Genomic DNA, 27,594 nt, shown 5'->3' on the forward strand with positions numbered 1-27,594 from the left:
GGTGGGCTCAACCCCCAGGAGGGTGAGGGTCTCCTGTAACCTCCAGAGTGAGCACGGCTGGCACCACATCCAGGCCTTGAGGAGGGTTAGTGGAATTTGTGAAAAAATATTTTCATTTTTTTATTGTAGTAAAAAATACATAATTTCACACTGACATCTCAAGTGCAGAGCCGACTGGCTTCAAGTATATTGCTGCCACTCTGCAGCCGTCCCCACGTCCACCTTCAGATGCTTCTCATCCCAGCGGAGAACTGAACACTGTGCCGGCCGGGGAGCCGTGCTCAACATGGTCCTCTTTCTAGGAAGCTTGGCACTGAGATCATCTTGTGCCGGCCTAGCTCCAGTGGTGCCGAGTTTTTAGTTAGCTGTGGGCACTGAGTAACGAGGAGTTCAGTGGGTTCTCGGCCCATCCTCTGTGGTGAGATCACTGGCAGTGGTCGCATGGGACAGGTGGCGTGGAAGAGGAGACTTGTTCCTGGCTTCAGAGTCAGTGGCAGAGATTTCTGCTGAGGCAGCGTGACAGCGGGGGACATGGCAGCAGGCTCAGGTGACTGGCGCACAGCCGAGCATCTCCTGCCTTGGCCCTGCCGGTGCCACACACGTTGGTGCACCTGGAGACTCTGCTCTCCTGCGAGACAGATGCAGCCGGGGGCAAGGGGGCATGCTGCGCTCCCTTCATTTCTTGGTTTGGTTTCTGAGGCTGCTATATTAATAGGACTAAATTAGAGCGACTGACTTGTTTTGATTTCAAAGTACAATATTGTATCATGTTCTAAACACATTGACACATGTTTAGTTTCACTTTCTTTATGAACCCCAAAATATGAAAACCGGACTGTCTGCCCCTGGTGATGTGCTGACTTCAGGGAAGGTGTGCGCTGGTTTCTAGAGAGGAGACTTTAGTGTTAAGCCAGTTCTGTAGCCAAAAATGCAGATGACGACACAGTTTTGATTCCTTCCACTCCTTAGGCTATAATAAAATTGCGCATCTTATATTTCACCCTGCCTAGATTTTGTAGACAGGCCTTTTAAAAAGTCAGCGATGAAACACTTTTAGTCTTGTACATTTAGAGTAAATATGTCCTGTCAGATGAGAGGGTGAATCATGCAATTAGTCACTGGACAAAGTTAGCTGGAACCACCTAATTAGGCTCAATGAGCTAAAAAATAAATAAATAAAACAATTAGGGCTGGGTGGGTGCAGAAGGAGGAAATGGTGCTTTATGGGAGAAAGCAAGGCTGGAGAGCATGGCCTTACAGGGGTAAAACATCCAGGTCGAAAAGATGCTTCGGAAAGGTGAGTGAAGGGTACACAGGCCAGGGCACCAGGGGGCTGCAGAGGTCGGGAAAACAGCAGGAGGCTGTCACCGCAGGATTCTGACACCTCAGCAGCTCCAGTGGGCTGCTCAGTATTGCCAGTGAACGGGACCCTCCGCTGACATAAGTGTCTTGCTTCTAGATCAAGGCTGCATAGGTCACACTTGTACTGACCATTTTTAATAATATGAAATGCAATTCAATGCATCTAACACTGAATCTACACTGAACGTGACCTTTAATTTTCAAAGACATTTAATGATTTATGGATTAAAAGAATACGTATGTTGGGAACTACAGTTATCCGTTTGCATTGCCTGGTAAGAGTGCCAGAAGCTCTAGTTAAACTAAAATTGAAGTCAAAGTAATGGCTAAGAGTATGATTTGTTAACATTTACTGATTTATCGTTTACATTAGCTGGTAATTCTAGACCATATTTTTAATAGAGGGCAGGCCTGTAATTGGTTAACTGAAATAAAGGCATATAATGGGTAAGCTGAAATAATTTTAAATAATTCAAAGTATATATTACTGTCTGACAAATGGCACGTTCCTGATGGCTTTCCAGTTCAGTTCATCTCAGCATGATTTCATTTGTTTAGTTTAAACGTCAGTAAGTGGTAGCAAAAGATTTTCTAGAATTTTCTAGATGTTCACATGTCTAGTAAGTGGGTTGTCGTTAGAAACCCTACTCTAATTCTTACAAGTCTCTCATGTCCTTGTTACAGTCTACGTACTGTAGGTGATCAGAAACTGGGTAGGGAGTGCAGATGAGAGACCCCAGAAACCACAGTGCAGGAGCAGGGAGATGGAATGAGTTATAGTTCCCATATTTTATTTATTTCATTTTTTTGTTATAATAAATTGTGAATAGCTTAGGCTGCTAAACGTTTTTCTCAGGTTCCCTTGGAAAGGACAAGAAGGTCTCTGAAGTTCTAACACATTTCTATAGCTGTTGAGTTTATCCATGAATTAGACCACTTTGTTTCTAGGGGTGCTAGTAAACCTTATTTATTTTCTTTATTTTTTATGCCTTAAGAGTAGGACCGTGATTGGGGCTGTAGTGGGGAAGTGTGGTTTGGAAACCAAGTGTCTGCAGACCCTGACCACACGCACTTGACCGTCTCACCAGCCCCTCTAGAGGTGGCTCTTGGCAACAGAGCCTCTCTGTGTAAACAGCAGAGCATGTCATTGAGAAACCACAGCTTTCACCAGCAAAAGTTCCGCTTTCTGCTGTGGTTTACCTCATTTTTTTTCTTTAGCCATAAATGTTGTACTTGTGTGTTTAGGTACGTCCCTTGCAAGTGCCATTTATGGTTTGCAGAGTAGCATTTTTGGTCCACCAGCCATTATCTCCCATGTACTTATGGAAGGCCTGTTGCTGCTCTGCTCACGTTTGCACGTGACCTGGAAGGATGTCAGATAGAAACCTTCCCGGTGGGTCTCTGACCACTGGCCCCGTACACAGAGGGTCTGCCGTGCCCCGAGTCTCTGACCACCTGCCCCGCGCACAGAGGGTCTGCCGTGCCCCGAGTCTCTGACCACCTGCCCCGCGCACAGAGGGTCTGCCGTGCCCCGAGTCTCTGACCACCTGCCCCGCGCACAGAGGGTCTGCCGTGCCCCGAGTCTCTGACCACCTGCCCCGCGCACAGAGGGTCTGCCGTGCCCCGAGTCTCTGACCACCTGCCCCGCGCACAGAGGGTCTGCTGTGCCCCGAGTCTCTGATCACCTGCCCCGCGCACAGAGGGTCTGCCGTGCCCCGAGTCTCTGACCACCTGCCCTGTGCACAGAGGGTCTGCCGTGCCCCGAGTCTTGTGAGGTGCTGGTTATTCTGCATAGTCTGTTACCCGTGATTCCTACTTACATTCTATTTGAGTTTTCAAGATAATATTGTCCTTGGAGGTGATGTTTCCAAGAGTGATTTCTCTGGGTTTGGGGTGCTATATTCAGCATTTGAGAATCTGTCAATTATAAAGACTATAAATTTTTCCATTTGATTTTGAAAAGTGGCTTTGCCTTTGAGTCTGGTCTTTTGAGTGCAATTACGGAAATTACATTTTAGTTTCATTCTGGCTATCTGGGTTAAGTATAAACATGCAAATTTCTCTAAGGTATGCCCAGTACCTGACAGGAGAGGTGACCAGTTCTGATGCTATCATAAAAGGATACTTTATGGTCTGTCTGTGAAATGGAGATTGCAGTGAATAATAAATATGCTTGTTTGATGCCTACTGTGTGGCCAGAGTCTATCCCACAAGAAAGCCCATTTTGCTATCTCTGTTACTGAAATTTCTTATGCCATCCCCATCTCACAAGCCCTTCACTGCGTTTTCGAGGCACCGGGACACCCCTGTGTCTCAGTCCTCTGCAGATCTCTCAGGGCTCCTCACACTTCCTCTGCACTTTCTCTTCTCCATATTTGGTTCCTCTGCTTCCTCCTGGAATGTCCTCATTTGCCATCCAGTCTCTGACATCCTGCCTGTGGTTCAGGGCTCCAGGCGCCCTCCGGGAAGCTGCACAGAGCTCGGCTGTTCCCCAGCGCCTCTGGCGAGCAGGTGTTGCTCTCTGCCCCTTCCCATCTCCCGTGGGTCAGCATCCTCATGCCGGGGGAGTTTTCCTTCCCGAGTACCTTGTACTCTGTAGCAGCAATAACAATACTCTAGTCAGGCTCTTTAGTTTCATGTGTATTTCTCTCTCAGGACTAGAATATTCCTGGGAGAAGGAGCCTTGGCCTGTTCATAGTCTCACCTGGGGCCCAGGACGAGTCCTGGAACGTGCAGCAGGATGACTTTCAGGTCAGAGGGTCTGGTTGGAGACTTTACGAGGGAGTTGGTTGAAATGATTGGATCTGCACAGGCAGCCCCCAAGTTACAAACACTGACTGGTGTGGGTCTCACACTCCTGATGGAGGCTATTACAGGCAAAAGGTAACTAGGTAACTATTCTAACTTACACACAACTCAACCTGGGAAGAACCTGTCTCATTTGTAGCCGAGGACTGCCTGTGGTATTGCTTATGTGAGAATTTGCACTTTTTCATATATCAGTGAATATAATCGTAAGTTTACTAAGATGAGGAGAGTCTGAGATACTGTTTGACAAGCAGAATAGAGAGCTTCACGTGAAGTTTGTATAACTGATAGCCAAGTCACCAAATCAGAAACACAAACCTATTATTTTTTCCTATCACAGAATAAGGCACCTCTGTTTTCCCTTCACACCCTCCCCACCCCTGCTGTGGACTTGGCACCCTCCCAGTCTGGCTGGTCGGACGCCCTCCTCCCCACGCCCACATTGCTGCTGTTGGTGGGTTCATCTCCAGGAAAGGGCTCCTTGCTGCTCTCAGGGCCTCCCCGTCTCTCCTCAGCTCATGCTGATCCACTTTCCACAATTCTTTCAGGCTAATGTCACCCACATCCAGAGAAAGGGATTTGTCTCCCTTAGTTGGAGGCCTTTTATTGTGCCCAGCACCTGTGAGAGAGTGGACTAGGACCCACGTGGCTATGAGAGAGTGGACCAGAGTACACGTGGCTGTGAGAGAGTGGACCAGGGTACACGTGGCTGTGAGAGAGTGGACCAGGTACATGCGGCTGTGAGAGAGTGGACTAGGATACACGTGGCTGTGAGAGAGTGGACTAGGACCCACGTGGCTATGAGAGAGTGGACCAGAGTACACGTGGCTGTGAGAGAGTGGACCAGGGTACACGTGGCTGTGAGAGAGTGGACCAGGGTACACGTGGCTGTGAGAGAGATGACCAGGGTACACGTGGCTGTGAGAGAGTGGACCAGGGTACACGTGGCTGTGAGAGAGTGGACCAGGGTACATGTGGCTGTGAGAGAGTGGACCAGGATACACGTGGCTGTGAGAGAGTGGACTAGGACCCACGTGGCTATGAGAGAGTGGACCAGAGTACACGTGGCTGTGAGAGAGTGGACCAGAGTACACGTGGCTGTGAGAGAGTGGACCAGGGTACACGTGGTTGTGAGAGAGTGGACCAGAGTACACGTGGCTGTGAGAGAGTGGACCAGGGTACTCGCGGCTGTGAGAGAGTGGACCAGAGTACACGTGGCTGTGAGAGTGGACCAGAGTACACGTGGCTGTGAGAGAGTGGACCAGGTACATGCAGCTGTGAGAGTGGACCAGGATACACGTGGCTGTGAGAGAGTGGACTAGGACCCACGTGGCTATGAGAGAGTGGACCAGAGTACACGTGGCTGTGAGAGAGTGGACCAGGGTACACGTGGCTGTGAGAGAGTGGACCAGGTACATGCGGCTGTGAGAGAGTGGACCAGGGTACACGTGGCTGTGAGAGAGTGGACCAGGGTACACGTGGCTGTGAGAGAGTGGACCAGGGTACACGTGGCTGTGAGAGTGGACCAGAGTACACGTGGCTGTGAGAGAGTGGACCAGGGTACACGTGGCTGTGAGACAGTGGACCAGAGTACACGTGGCTGTGAGAGAGTGGACCAGGGTACACGTGGCTGTGAGAGAGTGGACCAGAGTACACGTGGCTGTGAGAGAGTGGACCAGGGTACACGTGGCTGTGAGAGAGTGGACCAGGGTACACGTGGCTGTGAGAGAGTGGACCAGGGTACACGTGGCTGTGAGAGTGGACCAGAGTACACGTGGCTGTGAGAGAGTGGACCAGGGTACACGTGGCTGTGAGAGAGTGGACCAGGGTACACGTGGCTGTGAGAGAGTGGACCAGGGTACACGTGGCTGTGAGAGAGTGGACCAGGGTACACGCGGCTGTGAGAGAGTGGACCAGAGTACACGTGGCTGTGAGAGTGGACCAGAGTACACGCGGCTGTGAGAGAGTGGACCAGGTACATGCGGCTGTGAGAGTGGACCAGGATACACGTGGCTGTGAGACAGTGGACCAGAGTACACGTGGCTGTGAGAGAGTGGACCAGGGTACACGTGGCTGTGAGAGAGTGGACCAGGGTACACGTGGCTGTGAGAGAGTGGACCAGAGTACACGTGGCTGTGAGAGAGTGGACCAGGGTACACGTGGCTGTGAGAGTGGACCAGGGTACACGTGGCTGTGAGAGAGTGGACCAGGGTACACGTGGCTGTGAGAGAGTGGACCAGAGTACACGTGGCTGTGAGAGAGTGGACCAGGGTACACGTGGCTGTGAGAGTGGACCAGGGTACACGTGGCTGTGAGAGAGTGGACCAGGGTACACGTGGCTATGAGAGTGGACCAGAGTACACGTGGCTGTGAGAGAGTGGACCAGGGTACACGCGGCTGTGAGAGAGTGGACCAGAGTACACGTGGCTGTGAGAGTGGACCAGAGTACACGTGGCTGTGAGAGAGTGGACCAGGTACATGCGGCTGTGAGAGTGGACCAGGATACACGTGGCTGTGAGAGATGGACTAGGGCCCATGTGGCTGTGAGAGAGTGGACCAGAGTACACGTGGCTGTGAGAGAGACGACCAGGGTACACGTGGCTGTGAGAGAGTGGACCAGGGTACAGGTGGCTGTGAGAGAGTGGACCAGGGTACATGTGGCTGTGAGAGAGTGGACCAGGGCCCATGTGGCTGTGAGAGAGTGGACTAGGGCCCATGTGGTGACCCATGAGGAGTGAACTAGAGCTCACGTGGCCTTCTGGGCTCCCCTGCTCCTCATCTGTCTGTGGCCCCCTTGCCTTGTCTGGAGGAGGCTAAAGGTCTCTCCTCGGGGGGATGTTCTGCTGACTTCCTTGCACTGGGGCCAGCCTGGTAGGGGCCGGCTCTTCTCTTAGCACGGTTGATCTCTGAGCCATCTCTCCACTCTCTAAGTCCCAGGGCAGCTGCAAGCATGTAATGAGTGCTCATGAAACCACCACTGAGTATGCGTAGCAAGGCTGGAACGTGTCCCCTAACTCCATAGGAAAGGAGGGCTGACTGTCCGTGTGTGAGAAGAGGAATTTATCCCATTAGGATGGGAACAGAAAGAGAAGGGGTGGGGTGTCATATTACTTGGACTACCTTCCAAAGCTAGACTGGAGGAAATTAGTGATGTCACTATCTCAGGAAGGAGACAGATGCAAATCAGCAATGGTTTAAAGTATTTAATTGGTTAAGGGGGAAAAGTGGTAATACTGTTGCCACTGGTTTTATTAGACTCTGTTTTTGAGCTGCATGTCAGTCATTCTTGAAATATTTCGCTAGTCACTTAGAATTTTCATGTTTCCTTTTTAAGTGTGTTACAAACTGTAGGCGCCTTAAAGGGTCAGCCAGTGGAACGCGGTGGGACAAGTACAGAGCTGGCTTAGCTTGTCAGACTCAGGATGAGGGGTCCTCCTTCCCGCCATCACCTGTTCCTTCCCAGGAACCAGTGGAAACTTTGCTCGGGGTAAACCCCTCTTCACAGGCTCCCTGTAAACGTGTGTAGTGTGGCCGTAAACTGGAGCCGTTGTTTGGAGTTTTCATCTACCAGATACTGTGCGCTGTATATTCTGGGTCACAGAAGGAGAGAGATCAGCAGTTGGCTAAACGTTCCTCGGATTTCAAATTTAGACCTCATTAGGAGATTTTCTGACAGTACAATGAGGAAGAGATTGTGGGTGGGACCAGAGGGCGGGACTCAGGAGGAATTCTTCAAGGCCAAGGGGCCATTTCTCTGTTGCTGCAAATCCACCCTCTGGTGGAAGTGTGTTGCCTTTGGGATGCTGTGTAAAGATACGGAGGTGGCAGCTGAGACTTTGTCACAAAGATTAATAGAAACAGTCTGAAACACAGGAGTCACATACCCAGGGACGAGACCTAGAGATGTGTGGTGAGGATGGTTAAGGCCCCAGCTGTATCAGTTCTCATGCCCACACCCAAATCCAAAGCAGGGCGGGGCTTTGGGCCCCTCCTGGGGTAGGAGGGCAGGCTCCTCCGTCTCCCTCCTCCCTTCCCTGTACCCTTCCTCCCCTCCCTTCCTCCCTCCTTTGAGTTCTTCCCCAACCTTTTCAAACGTTTAGTGCCAGATGTTGAGTCTCCTGTGGCTGAATTAGCGAGAGGTCCTAGGTATAGGGCCCAAAACACACCTGAAATCTATCTGTGTTTCATACACACCTTTACATATGGCCCATGGGTAAGAATCGAGTGTGGACCTCGCCACTGTGGCATCATGTTGGTGCTCAAAAATTTGGGGGTTTGGAGCATTTTGGATTTCGGAATCCCCAACTAGCATGCTCCACCTACCGTATCATGTGTCTTTAGCAGTGGGACTCAGTAATAGTGATGGGCGTGAAGACAGCACATTGCGCTTCTATTTACAAATGTGCTTTTACATTGGCCTGGGAGACAGTGGATTAACCTATAATTTATTTATGAGCAGGAGTTACTAAAGAAGGCCCCTATTATGCCCAACTGGAGTTTCTTTGCCTTCCTATAAATATGCCATCACTTTATAGGTGGCAATTACAGATTCACTTATCAATGTCACTGTTACAGGACCTGAGTGGAACTCAGGAGAAGACTGTGCTTCCCCGCGAGTCAGCATGTCAGCTCGAGGCCACTCTGCTCCTGCGGTGCGGCTGAGACCTTGGGAGGTGCGCTCCGTGCAAGCGCAGGGACTGCTGTGTTCACACCGCTCCCTGTGGCACCTGGGCTGCCCCATCCAGACCCTGCCGTCCCTCCCGCAGTCTGAGTTCTTCCCGGGCAAACTCCCAGCCTGTTCACAGCGTAGCTCAAGTGAGGCGCTCTGGTCCCTGGGGTGGTGCGCAGGCTCCTCCCTCAGTACCTGTCACAGTGCTGTGCCCCAGGGTTTCTCCCTCCCTTGTGCGTCTTACTCACTCTGTGTTCTTGAGGGGGATGCCTGGCCCCTACCAGGTGCATGTTGATGGTTAAGTAAATCTTACCATCGCTAAGAGAAAGATAAGTACAGCTGGGCCCAGAGGGTTGCCGTGAGTAAACAGCTAGAACGGCCATTGGGGGATGTCCCTTGTGGGCTGGACAGGAGATCCAGGTGTTAGAAATAAGGCTGAAGTGGCACCAGCCATGGGGCACAGACTCGTTTGTGTTGGAGGAAAATAGTCCAACTTTTTGTTTTTCATGCCTGGCTGGGTAAAACTTGCTGTTCTTCAGAGGGAGCAGGAAAATAGATGTCTGTGGCTTTTGTGACAGAGTCTCTGAGGCTCAAGGGGGTGTGTAGGTGGGGGCATGGTTGGTGAGGAGAGAACCCAGGGAAATTGCACTGGTGGGAGAGGGCACCTCTGAAGTTAGGGAGTGTGCACTTCATCGCGGGGACACAGTGTCCAAGCCTGCCCATGTCTCTGGCTATCTCTTGCCCTGGGGGGAGGCACAGCGGGACCTGAGTGGAGGACTGCTGGGCTCTCTGCTCTCCGGCATTGGGCGGTGACTGACCATCAGGGAGGGCTGGCCCCGGGGCATGCCTCTGTGTGGACACACACGAAGCCCACCAACTCATTTCACACGTGGCCGTCCAGGGAAGCGCTGTCATGTGGCAGCTAATTATAGCCCCATCTGTTTTCAGCTGGACAAAGACCAATGACCTGGAGGTGAAGAACCGGGCGTCATTATCCTTCCCTCTAGTCCATCTATTCCCAGAACAGGAGCGTTTAATGTCCACCCCCGCCTAGTGGGAGAAAGGCAAGAACAGAAATGAAAATGAGTCACCAGATCTGTGTGACCTGGGGAAAAGGAGACCGGAGCTGCAGCCACATGTGGGTAGGAAGAGAGGCCAGCAAGCACCCTCCTTTCCTCAGTGCGTGTGTTTGCTAGGACCCCCATGCAGCTCTGATGGGAAACAAAGCAGAGCCGGCATGTCTCACGTGGACGTCCCCTCCGCAGGGCAGCAGAGAGGGGCGCTGCCTCTTAGAGACTGCGTTTGTTTCTCAAATTTTTCATGCTAATTTTTTTTTGCCAAGAATGTATCAACACTTGTAGTTGTTTTCAAATGAGAACAGAACTATTTCGTAATTCTAAACAGTAGTAAGGATCATAATCGTTCTGTTTCTACATCTTCCTTTATTGAATAGAATCAGAAATATTATTTTATTTAACTAGATTCTCCTTTCAGGTGAATTAATGATGAAGACTTATTTTTATAACTTTGGGATCACAACGTACATTAATCGGAACAAGATGATGATGATAAAATAATAATAAAACAAATACTGATGAAGGCACACTGATTTTGAGCTCCTGGAGAATAAGGGGGGAAATGAATTCACCCTTAAATTCACAATATTGAACATATTTTCAGAAGTTCAAAAATGTGCAAATGTAAACTTTTAAGAAATTATTATTTGTCCTACAATATTTGGCCCACATTTTGTTCTCTGTTTTGTTATTAATTCCTTGCCCATTTTGCGGGGGAGATAAATTTCACTGGAATTTAGAATACTTATGGAAACATAACAAATCCTAAGGGTATAGCTCAATGTGTTTTCCACAAAGTGAACACACCCATGAAACCAGATCTTTACCCAAGAAGCCCCTGGGGCCCACTTCTAGCCATTAACAGCTCCAGGAGTAACCACTATCCAATTGCATTTTGTTTAGCTTTGAACTTGATGTAGACAGAGTCCCCAGTTTGTTCTTTGTGCTGGCTGTGGTTTGTCCCATATGATGTTTGAGAGGCCCGTCCGTGCTAGGGCCGGCCAGCTCGCAGTGTGGCGTGGGCTCCCTTCTGTGAATGCAGGCCGTTGTCTCTGTGTCCAGTCTGCTGCCTCCAGCCAGGCCCACTGTGCATCGTAGTGCTGCTAGGAACATTCTTAAGCTTGTCTTTTTTTTTTTTTTCAAGTAACTTTATTGAAATTCGACAACGTGCAAAAATTGTGAATGAGCAGCTCTGTGAGTTTTTCTTGATGTGTACACCTGCATAATCACCGCCTGAATCAAGCGGGGAACTTCTGTATCCCGGAAACTTCCTGCATCCCCACTAGGTCATCCCACTGAAGGGCCCCACAATTCCGACTTCTTGCTCCCATCCGGGTGTAGGTGAACTTAATATAATGGGAGACACAGAGCGTGTTCCTTTGTGGGAGATCTTTCAGGACTCTTTCTCAGGGCATTCCAGGGCCCAGGGACCGCATGTGGAAGTGGAGAGAGCTGTCGTGCAGGACCTCATGGAAGTAAATGCAAAGTTAAAACAAGAATTCCTGGAGCAGCACGTGCCAGTTAAGTGTGCAGACAGGGCAGCAGCAGGAAGCCTGCCCCCCCGCACCTCCTTACAGTGCCCTGTTACCCCAGACGGCTGCCTGCGGCTCTTAGAGCTGTGGCGTGTGGTCATCTTTTATTTGCCACACCAGTGGAGTTTTTTTTTTTTTTTTTGCAAATGAAGTAGAATTAAAAATAATCGAATTGAAAAGCTCAAGATCCAGCTGCCCTTGATAAAGATAAATGCTGCTGAAATCATTCCAGTTACATACACGTGTGAGCATGTCTCTGGCCACACACCTGTGGGCGCAGAGGGGCTGGCCAAGTGCCTTCCCACAGGGTCAGCCTGGTCCTCCCAGCAACCCCACCCGGGAGCCTGAAGCCTTGCCTTGCCGCCCCTCCTCGATTTCTGTACACTTTTAATTCTGCCCAAGTACCCCTAAAATACATTCTTTTTTCTCCACATATTCTTTTGGTTGGGTAGATAATTACTTGGAAGATGCCCAGAAGAAGGGCTACAACCAGGCAGAATATTGGGACAGCAATATCACCACGAAACTATTTTGACATTTTGCACTGCATAGGGAATGCAAAAAGGAATTTGAAAGATAAGCTGTTTAGACTTGGCAGAGCTCCACATGTCCCTATTTGGTGGGATGTGAAACACATAAAAATTGTTAAAGCTGTGGTGTTAAGGTCTATCTTCCATCAGAGGCAGAGGGAAAATCAGAAAATTGAGGACTTCATTCTGTTCAACTCCTTCCAAATACGCTTTCGTACAGCAGGCCTGTCGCAGTTAGCAGAGAGTATGAAACTGCGTCCTCCTTTTTCTCTCTCTCCGTCTCTCTCTCACACACACACTGCATCTCATAACAGCTGTTATTCTTTGGTTAAATAAAAAAGCATTCTCTATACAGAATTAGGGAGCCTTTGTCTCCTGCGTCCTCCCAAACGGAACTCTCTTTAATGTTGAGAAGAGCGCCCTGTTGGCCTGTGGACAGAGGAAGACAGGAAATGGGCTTTACTGCATACTGGAGTCTCAGCTCCCGCTCTCCCTCCCTTCTTTGCTGTATATGGTAGGATCTTCGTGTATTTTTAGAATTTAACATGCTTTATTACATTAACGCGGATGATTCAATTCTCTGAATATCTTAATTGGACCATGAAAGAAAAATTTAATAATGTTAATTACTTTAACATGTCCTGAAAAATTTAAAGTGATTCTTAGGGACTGTAAAAGATGTTTGGCTTAGGGATTACTTTGTAGTAGCCTTTGCATTCCTTTCATATTGTATTTTTTGTTTTCGTTCAGAGCTGATCTCTGCTATTGAGGTTATGTGTGCATGTGAGCGTCTGCAGAGTTCGCTGGCAACTAATATTTTCTTTCTGTTTCAAACCCAGTTAATTTAGTTTGGCTTCCGTGTAGAGACAATTTACCATATTCTTGGTGGTAAAGTTTTAGGCTACTTTGTATACTAGGAAAACGCGACAAGGACTTTCAAAATTGACATGGTTTTCCTACAGTTTTTGTAGAATAAATGATGAATTTCCCACTCTGAGAGATTTCTGGGTTTCCCTTCTCCTACTGGTCTGGCTCATCCACGTTGCTATTGGCCACTATGGTCAGCTTCCAGAGGTCAAGACCCACACCTTCCTTGTCCTTCAAGATGTCCCTCCTCCTTCCCCCTTTTCTAAGGGGACACTGCCATTCATTTTGCGCACTTGGGGTTAAGGGTCTCTTCATGGGGACACAAGGCAGGCATTGCTCTAGGGCCTCAGAGACAATTTCTTGATGCTAGAACCCCAGTAAGGGCAGAGGCAGGAGGAAAGAGCGTGAGTACTTTACAGAATGTTCCAGTTCTTCTTGTTCTAGGATCTGAAACAGACAGGTTGGGAGCTAGTCCCCAGGGCCAACATGCTCCAGACATGCACCGCCCTCATAAACACCCTCAGATGTGTGGCCAGGAGGGAGCTGCTGGCCTCTCCAGATAGCATGTATCTTTTGATTTTGCTGAGAGGTCCAGATGCAAAATGTAATTCCTTAGGAAATCATGAAATTTATGACATAGCCTTGAACATGGCAGGTCACCAATGAAATTACGTATCCAAATAACCCATATAGCTTTTGTACCCTTTCAAAGATAGCAATTTACAGCAAAGAGCTAAGACTTGCTCTAGTTAAGGCTTTTATTTTAATTAGCTATTTCAAAAATACACATTATACCTGATTGAAAAGGGACATGCAGGGCATCAGTTGTATTCTTTTTAGCGAGCACCCACAACTAAAATAACTCCATATACCAGAGCGAAATAAAACAGAAACTGCAGAGCCCCTAAATAGTGGTATTTCAAAATAGATTGTATTTAACAAAGTAAATGAGTATCTTATGATAGTTGTCATTCAAAACATCAGTTGTATTTTCTTTTTTTTTTTAATGTTGCTGGTTTTTTTTGTTGTTGTTGTTGCAATTTGGCCGGGGCCGGTTTTGAACCTGCCACCCTCGGTATATGGGGCCGGTGCCCTACTCACTGAGCCACAGGAGCCGCCCTATCAGTTGTATTTTTTAAAAGAAAAACGTTTGCATAAGATTCTAGCGTACCCAGATTGTGACACAAAAATCATAGACTTAAAAAACATCTTTTGTTCTGAATACTTCAGATGTTATTAAAATGATCAATTCTTTGGAATTGCTTTTTTTAGGGCTGGAATTGGTAATAGAATTTCCTACATGAATAAAGCCATAAATATGCGATTTGATCTGGGATTAAGATTTTTTTTTTTTTTTTTTTGCTTAATATGCAGCGCAAGCTGCTGGGGCCAGGGCAGGTGGCACTCGGCCTCTGTTTCACATCCTGGATTTTCCCCAGTGATTGTCAGGATCTGCAGTGTTGCCCAAGGTAAAGCTGCTCCTTTGTCACCTGCACGTGTCGGGAAATCTCTGTAGCAAAGGCACAGGAAGCAGCTTGACCCCAAAGTCCACAGTCATGGCCTGGCAGTCTCTTATCTGGGGTCCCCAGTAATTAAGGCCATCACTGAAGACTTCAGGGAACAGTTCCAGGAAATTCATTTTAATAACCTCTCCCGACTGCATAAATATAAGCTTCTGAGATTTTATCCACATTTCAGAAGAGAAAATCCCAGCATTACCAGCTTCAGCCCTTGACTGTCTGCTGAATTTGCTGTTCCTGTGAAACTACCACGGAGTGAGCAGACACTCCGGGCCATCTAGGCTGTGGTTGTGTTTCTGCCCACTGAGCCTGGGCAGTCTGTGGACATTTCCTGAATGGATTCTGCAAATAAACGAGCCTTGGCCTGGTTGGGTTTCCTTTCTCTATCTGTAGATGTGAGGCAAAATTCAGCAGTGTGTAAAAACCAGAGATGTCTTTCTGAACCTAGCTCAAACACAGTGCATGGTGGGGAATGGTGTAGCCCCAGCAGGGAGCTGACCTGGGGACTTGGAGTTGCCTCACCTTCTGGGCTTTCCCGGCCTAGGAGCTGTCCTGGAAGTTGGATGGCTGCTCCAGGCAGCCCCAGACTCCCCCTCCCCCAATCCCTGGCTCCTCCCTGTCTATTCTGGTGGTCTGGGGCAGTCCTGGGCCGTTGCTGGGCCCTGGGGCAGCACCTCCCCACCACGGGGCCTTGGTGTGTTCATATGCTGTGACTTGAGGTGTCTGGTGTCACTGGGTTGTCATCTTCAGTTGCTATTTGAGGTGGATTGAATGGGTAGCACCAGTAACATCACCAATAAAACAACAGGATCTGGGAAACTTCTGCTGTAATTCACCAATTCTAAAATGTCTATTTACTAGTGTTTTAACAATTCTGAAATTGGGGTAGATGTAAGAATCGATGCTGTGTCTCATTGTTTAGTTCATACCCATCTCATTTTCAGTGTGGGTTTTATGCTTGATGTTGTCTTAGATGAAATACAGTCTGAATCGTGGGCGGCGCCTGTGGCTTAAGGAGTAGGGCGCCGGACCCATATGCCAGAGGTGGCGGGTTCAAACCCAGCCCTGACCAAGAACCAAAAAAAAAAAACAAAGAAATACAGTCTGAATCATTCTCAATACTAGATTCTGAGCCGCCCCCAAAGAACCTGGGATGTACTGGGCAGACATGTAAGTGAAGAGCAGTTAGAAGCATCTGGCAGGCCTCAGGGGGAGTCAGAGCGAGTGTTCGGGGGTCCAGGCAGGGAGCAGGGAGCCCTCACCTGGGGAGCAGACATGGGATGGCAGCTGAACTAGGGATGTCACTGCTGCTCCCTCAGCACTCACATTTGTGTATTTGGGGTGAGCCTTCCGGAACACAGGTTGTGATTTCATCCTTATCTTGTTGGGTGACTCTGAGTGGTCACCAAACCCATAATATGAAGAAAAACTGTGCACTTGGATTGATTTAAAATGTTAGGAGGTCGTGAAAGTGTGTGCTGAAAGTCACCTAAATATGAATCAGAGAAGAAAATTAGTTCCATAACCTCTGGAGTTTGTTTGGACTGCAGTCAGTTTGTCCCCATTTCCAAAACTTAAAATTAAGAACATCTTTCTGTCTTAGAGGCACTTGTTCAGATTTAGCTTTACAAAATAAACGTCTCCAGATGTAATTGTTTTATGCAGAAGATCTCCATAGCAATGAAGCTAGATTTGACTATGCTGTTAAAAATATAGAGTTTGTAATATCACAAGACTATTAATAACATTTATTTTCAAGAAGCAATTCTGATCTGAAGCAGAATACAGGTATACATTTTATTTCAGACTTAAAGCAGAGCCTTGAAAAAACTTACTAACTGAATTACTGGTATCATACGCCTTTACATTCTGTCCACAATACCTGTATCTTTCATGGTTTAAAATTTGGATTCTTCTAAGGCAGCGGTTCTCCACCTGTGGGTCGTGACCCACAGGAACGGTATTAAAGGGCTGCAGCGTTAGGAAGGTTGAGAACTACTGTTCTAAGGAAATTGCAAATGTGTGCGTGCGCCATGGTTTGCTCACCCTTCCGTGTGTCAGCAGCCTCCCGTGAGGAGGTTGGACCTGGCTCTGGTCCCAGCCTTGCTCTAACTGCTGCGCTAATCTGCATGGCTCCCCTTCTGGTGCCTGTGAGACAGGGGTATGGCTGCCCATCTCGAGGCCATTGTTACAGTCATTAAATAAGATGATGGCCACTGTTGGTGGCACCTGCTAGGCATTTGACCACATGCTAGTTCCCTTTCTCTCCCACTTTTGTCATGTGCTTGGGTTCTTTTTCTTGCATTTGTCACATTAATTTTTACTGTAGAAATGAACTCCAAGAGGCTTGTGTTATTGAAGTGTCTCTAACTGAATAGTCAAGCTTCAGTTGAACTCAGAATCAGTTCTTTAAGGTTTGGGCTTAAGACTAGCTTGTTCATTTATTCTCTCTTGGCACAAACTTTTTTGGTGTGCCTTTCTGTCCCCCGGAATGTGAGGGACGGCACACAGACCCTGTCCTTGCAGTCCCCAGGCTCCATGCTGTTAAGTGTGAAACTCCTCAGTCAGAAGCAGGACTTTTTGGTAACCTTGCAAATGAGTGGTGTCCTGTTAAAATCATCCCTGGGTTGTGCCATTTCAAATAGAAATCAGCAAAAGACAATAAATACAGTAGAACATCCACAGCTGACCACCTCCCTGAGATGACCGCTCCTTAAGTTGACCTCACTTTCACGGGTGGGACATGATCCCCATGGACCTGTCAGGAGGTGACCACCCCTGTATATTGACCACTTTTTCATGGTCCCTGCTGGTATGGTCACCTTTCAGAGGTTCCACTACACTGTAAGTGGCATCCTCTGCTTTTCAGACTAAGTACCACTTTGATTTGTTCTGCTTAAGGATTGTTACTCTGTCTGTGTAGGCAAGGGAAATCATGCTGAGGCTGAGTGTGACAGCCCCGTTAAAACAAGTCCTCATAAGATTGCCTTGTAACAATGGGGCAGGACTTTTCTCCTAAATAGATGAAGATGCCAGAATGACAGTAACTCAGATATTGACCCCAATGTGAAAGTGTTCTTATAATTAAAGATATTGTCTCTATTTCCAGGGTGGCTGTGCTGGCTCCGGCTGTGGAAAATGTGACTGCCATGGAGTGAAGGGACAAAAGGTAAGTTGCTGAAATTTAGATGATAACAATTCCTTTTGAATTGCCATTACCATGGGACTCATTAGAAACTGGTACATTGAAAATAACTGAATAGGGAGGCCCCTGTGGCTCAGTGAGTAGGGCGCCAGCCCCATATACCGAGGGTGGTGGGTTCAAACCCAGCCCCAGCCAAACTACAACAAAAAATAGCCAGGCATTGTGGCAGGCGCCTGTAGTCCCAGCTACTTGGGAGGCTCAGGCAGGAGAATGGCCTAAGCCCAAGAGCTGGAGGCTGCTGTGAGCCGTGATGCCACAGCACTCTACCGAGGGCGACAAAGTAAGACTCTGTCTCTTAAAAAACAAAAAAAAGAAAGAAAGAAAAAAAGAAAAAGAAAATAATTGAATAATCAGAAATTCAGGTTAAAGCCATATTACTATTTAATAATTCCCCAAGAATAACACAAATGAAACAAAACTAGTCTTAGCATTATTTCTGAGTAATAATATTATTGTAATAGCTATTCTACAGAGATTGTAATGCATGGGTCATTACAAAAGTTTTGAGATATACAAAAATCAAGAAAGTTAAAATCAGTGTGGACAGAAACAAAAGAAAACCGCCCCCCCCCGGCCCCAGCAGCACAGATAAGTTAAGCAAGTTGGAACCTGCACAGGTGAGTTGGGAAGGATGCAGCCACTGGTCACTTGCAAGCGAGATAATGACCAGAACACAGTGTGCATCAAAACTCTCGTGGTGACCTACATAATAAGTCTCTGTTAACGTAGAAAAAGGATTTGGTTTATTTTCCTTTTTGACTCTAGAAGGAACAAGTGTATTGGCAGGAAATCTGTTGCCTCAATCATGCTTTTTGGAATTTGTGCATAAGAACTAAATTTAGCACTTTTCTGGAAAAAGGGTTTCTGCTATTCAACTGTAAGCCCTTCTATTTAAATTAGTATTTTAAAGCAATTTTTAAAATCTATCACACAGTTGTTTAAGATTTATAAAAACAGTATGTAGCAGCCCGTGTGGCCTATGGCTAGGAGGAGAGAGAGTTCTAAGAAATACCTGTATAGCTCAATAATGGAACACCTTCGTGGAAAGGGCATGGAGAGGGATTCAGCTCTCCTAACAAGCGTGAGAGCTCAAGAGATGAGAGCAGTGGTGAATTGGCAGTCTCTGCACCTGTGGTGTTGAGAGGCACGAGATCAGCCTTATATGAGGCTGGAGGAGCAGGCAGTGGGGAGCATGTGTATTCTATCACGGACTCAATTACTCTGGCTCTGTCTCCTCTTCTGCTGCAGAACGCCAGCACGGCGTCTCTCTGCTGAAGATTACCAAGCTCTGCTAAAGACTAAGATCTATCTAGTCTAAGAAGACTGCTTTACTCTAAGACTCTCTCTCCTGCTGAAGTAGACAGCCCTCAGGTACCTAAGAGAAATTGTTCCTGAGCAAGGTAGCTTAGCGGTCCATGTCCAGAACCTAGTTAAGCTGGGCCCGAGACCTGGCCAGTCACAGGCCCTGACAATAGTATTTATTATTTCCCAAATCAAAAATTATATTTTCTTCTAAACAAGTTCTGCTCCTCCCTCTCCACAGTTTATTTATGCCACAGATAAATAAACTGTGGTATATGTATACCACGGAATACGATTGAGCCATAGAAAAGATGGAGACTTTACATCTTCTGTTGCCTGGTTGGAGTGGAAGAACATTCTCCTTAGTAAAGTATCTCAAGAATGGAAAAGCAAGTGTCTAATGTGCTCAGTACTAGTATGAAACTAGGAGGCCTGTATGAGAGAAAAAACAATTACATTTGGGAAGGGAGAGGGAGGCTCGGTGGGCTCCCATCTGTCAGGTGGTACAATGTGGGCGTATAGGGCCCACCTCCTAGGACTGCATCTTACAAACGCAGACACTGTGACCTAACAGTAGGTGCCCTTATGTTAATCCAAAATAAATAAATTAAAATTTAAAAAAAGAACCACAGGGCTAGATAAAGGTAGCTTTCTCAGGAAGCCAGGTTGTATTGTGTATTTCAGCTGGCTCAAGACGGGGTGCTGTGTGGGTTTTACTCCAGGGACAGTACAGCATCTGAGTCTCCATGGAGACCAGGTGTGCTGGTGTGAGACTCCCAGGAGCCCTCAGCTTGTGGGGCGCGGTGCAGGGTGGGGGCTGCAGGACGCAGGAGGCTGCCCAGGCCGCGCCCTGTCTCCAGGGACCCCAGGGTGTCATTCAGGCCAGCATGTGAATTCTTATCTCTTTCCAGAATATGCCAAAGGTTATGGAGTCACAGACTCATACTTAGGAAGTTCAGTAAATTCTACTTCGCAGAAAATTTTTTCTTTTCAGCTATTTGCCGAAATACCTACATTACTGTTTAAAAAATACATGCCTGACCATTGGTAGCATCGAAACTGCCCGGATGGTTTTGAGTGAAGGATGTGACGCCAGCTCTTTCATCAACAATGATACTTCATCTCTCTGCTCTATTCTCTTCCTAGGGAATAATTTTTTTCTAGCTGGTTCCAGGGTACATTTTCAAGAGTTATTTTAAAGTAGAGGCAAGTTATTTTAAAGTAGAGGCAAGCCACAAAGACTTTTTTATCAATTTAACTTGAATTATATATATGAGTACACTGAACTAATAAGGAAATCCTTTAATCTATAAATAAAATTACAGAACTTTGGGGTGTCAGCAAATAGGAAATTAAGGCCTCATCAACTCATTGCTTTCCTGGTGGCTTTGCAAGTGTCAGGATTTGGAGGGGGCTGCCGAATTGGCGTTTCTCTCTCAGGGAGATCAGGGCCCGTTCCAGCAACTTGCTCACTGGTACTCACGTCCATCCAGTTGTCAGACCTGGAGGGTCGTCCCACCACTCGCGGATCTGACACCTTTTAGGTTTTCTCATTGTGTGCACACCTATGAACACATTTATGTTTTCTTAGCCTAATTCGTTTTAGTTTTCACTGCAGAATCCACCCATCAAAATGCAGCAAGGCTGAGCCACCCAGGCCTGCCTTCCCCCGAGGCGCTTGTGGCAGGTCTCTTCATAACCTGCCAGGTGCTGGTCAGGGAGTCGAGCCACCTCCATTCAGAGCTGGGTCTGCAGAGAAGGCTACCCACATCTGGGCCCTGTGACAGTACCAAGAACCTAATCAGAGAAGGAAAAGGTCTTTAAATGTTTTATTTCAAAACTTCCGGTGGAGGAGCCTTTGCTGTGGGCTGCACACTCAGTGAGGCAGACACGTTCCTCAGGACACAGGTGCCGGCTCTGGACAGGAAGTCCAGCAGGAGCCAGCGCAGGCAGAAGCTGGGACTTTAGTTTCTGCTGCTTTCTTTCTCGTGATGAGGATTCAGGCCAGCCTCCCATGGTGGGCAACCAACTTACAACTTGAATTTGGGAGCTCCTTTTGGGACTAGGTGGAAGACCAGGCTTACCCCGGCTAAGCCCCGCTGAGATTCCCGGCCTGGGGCTTAGATCCACTGACTCTGGCCCCACCATGCCTGTCCTTGGCCTGCCCCACCCCACCTACACTTGGTCTTTCCATAGCCCACTTTGGATTTCTTCATTTATTATTCCATAAAGAAAATGTAAAATACTAATAAGCTATAGGTGAAACCATTCTGAATTTGTGCTGTAAAAGACTGTAATTATTGTATGGACTTAGAAGGCGTCTTGAAATCTAAGGCAGTAGTTATGTGGCTTAGTTATAGCATTATAACAAAGGCAAGATCTATTTTTCTCATCTTGAGCACAAACATTTAAGGTCCTATGGTGCACACAGCAGTGACAAGGGCCAAGACTCCTTCCTCCTACTGACAGGAAATTCTAAACTTCCTCTTATTCTTTTGCAAGGACTGTTAAAATAATCAGTTTAATGATGTGCGGTGCCTGGAGCTGAACTGAGCTAGGGTTTCAGATCTGGTTCCATTGCTCTCATCCTAAGTCAGCAAGCAGAAATTTATACGAGGGCTGCATGTCAGAAGGGAAACTTGGTCTTCTTCCACCGCCACCACCACCTTCCTACACATGTCAGAGCATTCCGGTCCTGGACCTGCTAATCCGAGACAAAAGCAGAGTGAATAAAGGGCTTAGAATCGCAGACTGCAAATCTGGTGGTTTCAATCCTATGTCCACTTGTGAGCTACAAATGAATGCCTTCAATTCTTGTAGAAGTTATTGCTATTCTTGAATGTTGACAAATTAAATTAATTTTGATTTGTTGTTTAAAAAAGTAGGACAGTAGGAGGCATACAGCTCAGAGGGAGTAAACCTTATCTAACTGAGACACAGTGTCACGGCCTTTGAAATTTGGAAATTATTTTTTTCTGGGGCATGTTTTTTTCCACACCTCTTGGAGGAACACTTTAACAATGTAATTTACAACCCACCAATACCCTCGGTGGAGACTGCAACATCTCCAGTGTAAATCTCTTTTGGCTAGCTTTTGCTTTGCATGGGAAATATTTAAATAAATTTTAGTGCAACAGATCATTACTACTTTTATAATTTTGGTTATCAAGTAATTTTTATGATGCTGGGTATTTAGTTTGAGCTCAGCAGTTAAATTCATCAGGCTTTCTATGGATATCAGAGAGCCTTGCTGTGGTGTTTATTTTTCTGTTTGCCTGGAATGGCCACTCACATCTTCAGATGTTTTCTCTTAAGTGATTAACCTGGCTTTGCATACAGTGGCTGTGTGTTTTCCAAAGGCTAGGGTGGTATGGGAATGCTATCTGCTTAAACTGATTAGGGTTTGAGCGATTGCCCACTCAGAAACCGCCCAAAGTTAAGCTCTTCTTTTGCTTGATAATGTGATTTTCTCAACTATTCAAGACAGAAGGAAAGACAACCCGTTCCCAGAGTGACTGCTATGTGCTTAGGAATGGATCATTTATACTTTGCTAAAATAGGGTCTGCACAAGAAGTCTTAACGTGGGAGCCCACGTTTATATGGATCTGTGCCCCTACAGTGTCCAAGATCAGGAACTTAAACCAGAGAGGTTGGGACTTAAGCACATGAAGTAAATGACAAGTCGAGAATAAATTATCAAATTCCCGAGAAGCAGTAGGGAAAACAAACGCTACCGTGGCTCGAAGTTCCAGGAGGGGAGCAATGCCTTGGGGCCTGGGACCATAAAAGAGACAGTTTCCTGGACAAAGCAGGGTGCAGGCCTGTCACATTGTCACCGGTTCACCAAGCTTGCTTAGATACCTGGGTTACGTGTCACATGTGTGCGTAAAGACACATGTTAGTTGAGCTGTGCTCATCAGAGAAAGCAGTGCTGGTGGCCAGTTGATAAACACTGTGCTAGGGAAGGTTTGGCAGTTTTTAGTATGAATAGGACGTGCCCAAGCAGTGGTCTGGTAGCGCAGAGAGTCCCACAGAGCAGGCTTCTGGTGTTTCTCCTGAGCGATGAGAACTGCCTGGGCATCTTCTGTCTTCTTAGAATCCGCTAACCCTCCTGATGCCCGTGGTCTTGGCACACATGCAGAGAAGCAGCACAGTATCCTGTTATTGGTAACTGGACTGTCTATAAATCACCTCCCTCTGCACACTCTGGGTTTGCATAGCACTAAGACTGCCATCAGACAGAACAACCCCAGATTGCTCTCAAAGCAAAGAACTGTGAAAATAGCATCGCTGTCTGTCTATCTAAAATGTGCATCTTATCTGATAGGAATAGGCTGGAGGAGTCTATGGCCAATGTGGAAGTGATTTTGTTCCTGGCCCTGGAAATCTAGGGGGAGTTTCATATTGTGTTGTGGGCTGAGTTTGTTCTCTTACTGTGGTTTATAGCTGTAGCTGCCATCTAATGCCTGAGAATGTCTGACACGGTCACCGGGTGTGCACACCAGACCTCCGCTCAGCCTCTTTCTCTGCATCTTAACCTCAAACGATAGCTGCTGCTTATACACAACAGACCTTGGCCAGGACAGAACAGTCTGGGCTTGTCATGTCAGAGCAGGACAGCAAGGGTGGCTGCCACATCTTGAACATCAGGCAGGGTATAGGCTGGTCTGCAGGCTGACCATTTAATGCCCACTTTACAATTGAAGGCACCAGCAAGCTTCACATTTCTCAGCTGGCACTATGGACATTGTGTGAGCAGGGCCAAGTTTTTTTTTTTTTTTGATTCGTTTAAAAATTGTATTTATTTATTTATTTATTTTTTTAGAGACAGAGTTTCACCTGTCACCCTCAGTAGAGTGCTGTGGCATCACAGCTCACAGCAACCTCCAGCTCTTGGGCTTAGGTGATTCTCTTGCCTCAGCCTCCTGAGTAGCTGGGACTCAGGTGCCGGCTGCAACACCCAGCTATTTTTTGTTGCAGTTTGGCCGGGGCTGGGTTCGAACCTGCCACCCTCAGTATATGGGGCCGGTGCCCTACTTCCCGAGCCACAAGTGTCACCCCAGGGAGTGTTGTTGGGGGGCTGTCCTGTGCAATACAGGAGGTGGGCCTGCATTCCTGCCCAGTAGCGTCCACTCCCCAACTGAGACATAGAAATGTCTTCAACTACTGCTAAACGTGTCCTGGTGGTGGCTTGGGGGATGCAGAATCAATCCGAATGGAGAACCACTGAACTGGCCCCATCTTTTTTTAGCCAACAAAAGCAAGAGGCCTGAATACAGGCCCTCATCAGAACACATACATACTTTCTCTACTTCCTAAGATAAGCAGAGACTCATCTGAGAAGGGCAGTGCAGCCAACCACGGGGTTGAGAATATCCTCATGTCTTGAGCAAGCTCCAGTTTCTCTAGACTGATTTGTGGCAGTTCCACTGGCAGCTGGCCAAGGAAAGCAGCCTCTGAAGGCTTCATGTAAATGGATGGTGATGGAAGGCTTGTGGGAGGATGGAGAAGAAATGAGCCCAGGCCTCGGGGCTGCAGGCAGCTCTCCCAGTTCCTGTTCTGGAGCGGCTGGCTTGGCCCTCCTGCCTGGTTAAACAAATAACCCACAGGAAGCCCTCTGTTTGTGACATGTAGCGAGTCCGACAGCTATCTGCTCATGTCCAAGCCATCCCCACCTGAGACAGGTGGGGGAAGCTCCACCCAGCACAACAAGCACTGGGGTCACTGTCCAGGCCGGCTTGTTCCCTGCACATAAGAAGGCAGGCCTCTTCGGGGAGGGCATTTGAAGCGAGAGCATTTCAGGCCCGAGTTGAGGGGTGCAGCCACACCTACAGGGTGAGGGTGGCGTCCTCTCTGTCCCTTCCTTTGGGAAATCCTGGCATGGACCCCTCCCACAAGAGATCTGCCCCTCTTGTTAGACGCTGGTGGCCATCAATACTACTAGGCACGTCCTTCTGTGCTTCCCAGGAAGCGAACATGGGGGTATCTCATGCATGTGGGACACAGGCGAGGCCTCAGCCTGTCCCAAATCAGGGAAGACTCTCCCCAGGCCGATTGGAGCTCGGTGGGGTTGCCTCTCTCATTCTCTGGAAGTGCAATTAATTCATCAGTACATGTCTTTTAGTCCTTACTTTGCAAGGCTCTTTTAGAGATACAAGCCAAGCATTTCTAGTGTCTTTCTCTCAAGGACATGAAAAATAAGAAAAAAAGGTATTATCTGCAAAGAAATGCTACAAATTCACCCATATGTAACTACATGAAAAGAGGCCAAAGTTTCTAATCTTTCGAATGATAAGTGCCTTTTGCAGTGATCATTTCCCACTAGCTGCTCTTGCCAGAGACATTGAATGTCATTTGATTAGGAGTTTGAGCATCAGCACACCTGTCTCCTAACACGTAAATCTGTGGCTCTCACACCACCACATGTCACATTCAGCTGTATTGCTGTCTCCATCGGTAAAGGACCTCACTTTCTCCTCAGATCATAAATACATGGAAATTAAATCTTGGGTGAAATTCTTTTTTTGAGGCAGGGACCATGCTTTATTAAGATTTTTGAGAATTCAGTAATCTGCAACTTATCACTATATTTATCTCATCGATCTTTCTTTTAATTTGCATATGGTTAATAACAGAATTTTAGCCAAGATCCCATTATGAAATGAAAGCTATAGAGCACTTCACACAGCACAGCTCACCTACGGGGCCGGCTGCTCCTGCACTGTCACTTATCTCCATATCTGAATAGAATAAGATACTCAAGAATTATTGAAGAACAAGATTATCTTTCCATTATTTAATAAAGTCCTGAAAGTTTCTTTGCCAGAAATCAAATTGTAGCAGTCATCATTTTAAATGTTACAGATGTCAACACTATTTCCTAGGTATTAAATTCTTTTCTCAAGCAAGTAATCATAAATATTTTTGTGTAGAGTCTTTGCAACTTTGGATGAGTTAACTGACTTGGACTAATAACAAGGAATTAATAATAACAATAATTAGTATTTAGGCACTTATAACAATAAGTTATAAGTTATTATAATAATAACAATAATTAGTATTTAGGCACTTATTCTGCATAAAGCACTGTGCCGGATTTGAATTGGTGAGAATTAAAAAATCTGTATTTAAAAGAAATTCCATTTTATTACTTAAAAGATATGAAATGTGTGAAATGAGAATGTGCTAAAAAGTGTGTTACGTAATATAAAGTATTAAAAAGCTTTTTAATAAACGTAAGGTTTTTAGTTGGTGCGTCAAGCACATGTGCAGTCGACGTCTAATGTTGTTGAGACTGACGGACTCTATCTGTGTGTACGAGTGTTTTGAATTTCCTGAGAGACATTACTGCCTAGTTCAGGTTTCCCCAAAATGTGACCCTCGGACCATCTTTAGGATGGCAATAGATGATCTTCTGGGACGTAATGGCAGTTGGGTTCCTGGGACAAAGACCCATGGAGGACATGGGCGTACAGTGAAACGGGTAGTGTGATTAGAACTTCAATGCCCTAAGTGCCCGCTGAGCCTCCTGGGCTGTGTCACAAGGTCCCCCACAGTTGTTTGACCACGGGCCCTTTTTATTTCTCAAGCCTTTGTGGAAGAAAGGTTTGCTGAGTAACAGCCTAGATTCCAGCGTGAGCACCGCCACCTGCCACCTGCCAGACCTCTGACCTGCAAGTTTCCCAGTGTGTCTCAATGGAAGCCGATGTACATAAACATACTCAGGAAATCTAAAACGTCAGCTACGTGCCGTGTACGCGACATGTAAGGAGTAGCTGTGCTTGGAAGTCGTGCTAAAAATGGGGAAAGAGTCCTCTGTGTCTGGGCCCAGTTCTGGGCAGATTCCTGGAGCTGGCAGACCCTCCAGTGGGAATTGTCAGTTCCCAGGGGAAGCCTGGAGGACCAAGGAAAGGGCCTTGCCCCACCCCCAGGTGCACTCCCAGGACCTCAGTTAGAGAGATGTTAGAATGTTTTGGGAACCAACAGGGATTTGGTGCAGGAAGAGTGCGGGGGACTCACTTGGGCGGCCTCTGGAATTATCCTCCAGTCTCTGGCCCTCATTGTGATTTTATCAGTCAGACCTAGAATCATCGTCCCTGAGCATGCAGGGAAGCCAGTTGTCCCCTGCAGCTCCCCCCGTCCTAACTCCCTGAGTGTGTCTTTTTGCCACCTGCTTTTCCTGAGGTGCCCAGAGGTGCTGTCTGATCCTCCCCTCCCCCACCTGTCTGTCCTCGGTCTGGACGTTATTGGAGGGACCCGAGGGAACTGTCACTGTGGTTTTGTGGTTCCCGGATTCCCTCTCCTCCCATCCAAGTCTCTGGCTTGAACCCTGTGGGGCATCTCCAGCTCGGCTGCGGGTCCCAGGCTGCCTTCCCCTCCTCCGCCCAGCGGTTGTAGGGTTAATACATACTCGCCCCTTTTCCGAGTTTTGTCTCGTCTCTCGTAATGCCGAGATCTTTTCCAGATGTCCCTGTTTCCTATTTCCACATACTGCACATGAATCACCATCTGGCAGAACAGTCGTGAGAGTCAGGGTGGCTTCCCACAGTCACCTACTTGTGTCCTTTTGAATAGTTCTTAGAAACAATAGATTTTTAAAGAATATGCCTGAAATCAAGAGTTTAAAAAAGAGTTTTAAAAATGTCTTGAATGTACTGTAGGGAAGCCACTAAAAATGAATCCCCACTAAATGTGTGTGTCCTGCTCTGCCCACAGGCCTAGC

The 27,594-nt window shown here is 47.2% G+C and overlaps 1 protein-coding gene across 1 annotated transcript in view; it reads left to right on the top strand.

The window, feature by feature from the left end:
• COL4A1 (collagen type IV alpha 1 chain) overlaps nt 1-27,594 on the top strand; it is a 143,108-nt gene that overhangs the window by 42,928 nt on the left and 72,586 nt on the right. Inside the window, exon 2 of the mRNA XM_053563522.1 lies at nt 17,474-17,533. Coding sequence (XP_053419497.1) covers nt 17,474-17,533 — 60 coding nt within the window. The remainder of the gene's footprint in view (nt 1-17,473; nt 17,534-27,594) is intronic.

The sequence above is a fragment of the Nycticebus coucang genome, chromosome 15 (genome assembly GCF_027406575.1).
Source record: "Nycticebus coucang isolate mNycCou1 chromosome 15, mNycCou1.pri, whole genome shotgun sequence".
In the NCBI taxonomy this organism is placed as follows: Eukaryota; Metazoa; Chordata; class Mammalia; order Primates; family Lorisidae; genus Nycticebus; species Nycticebus coucang.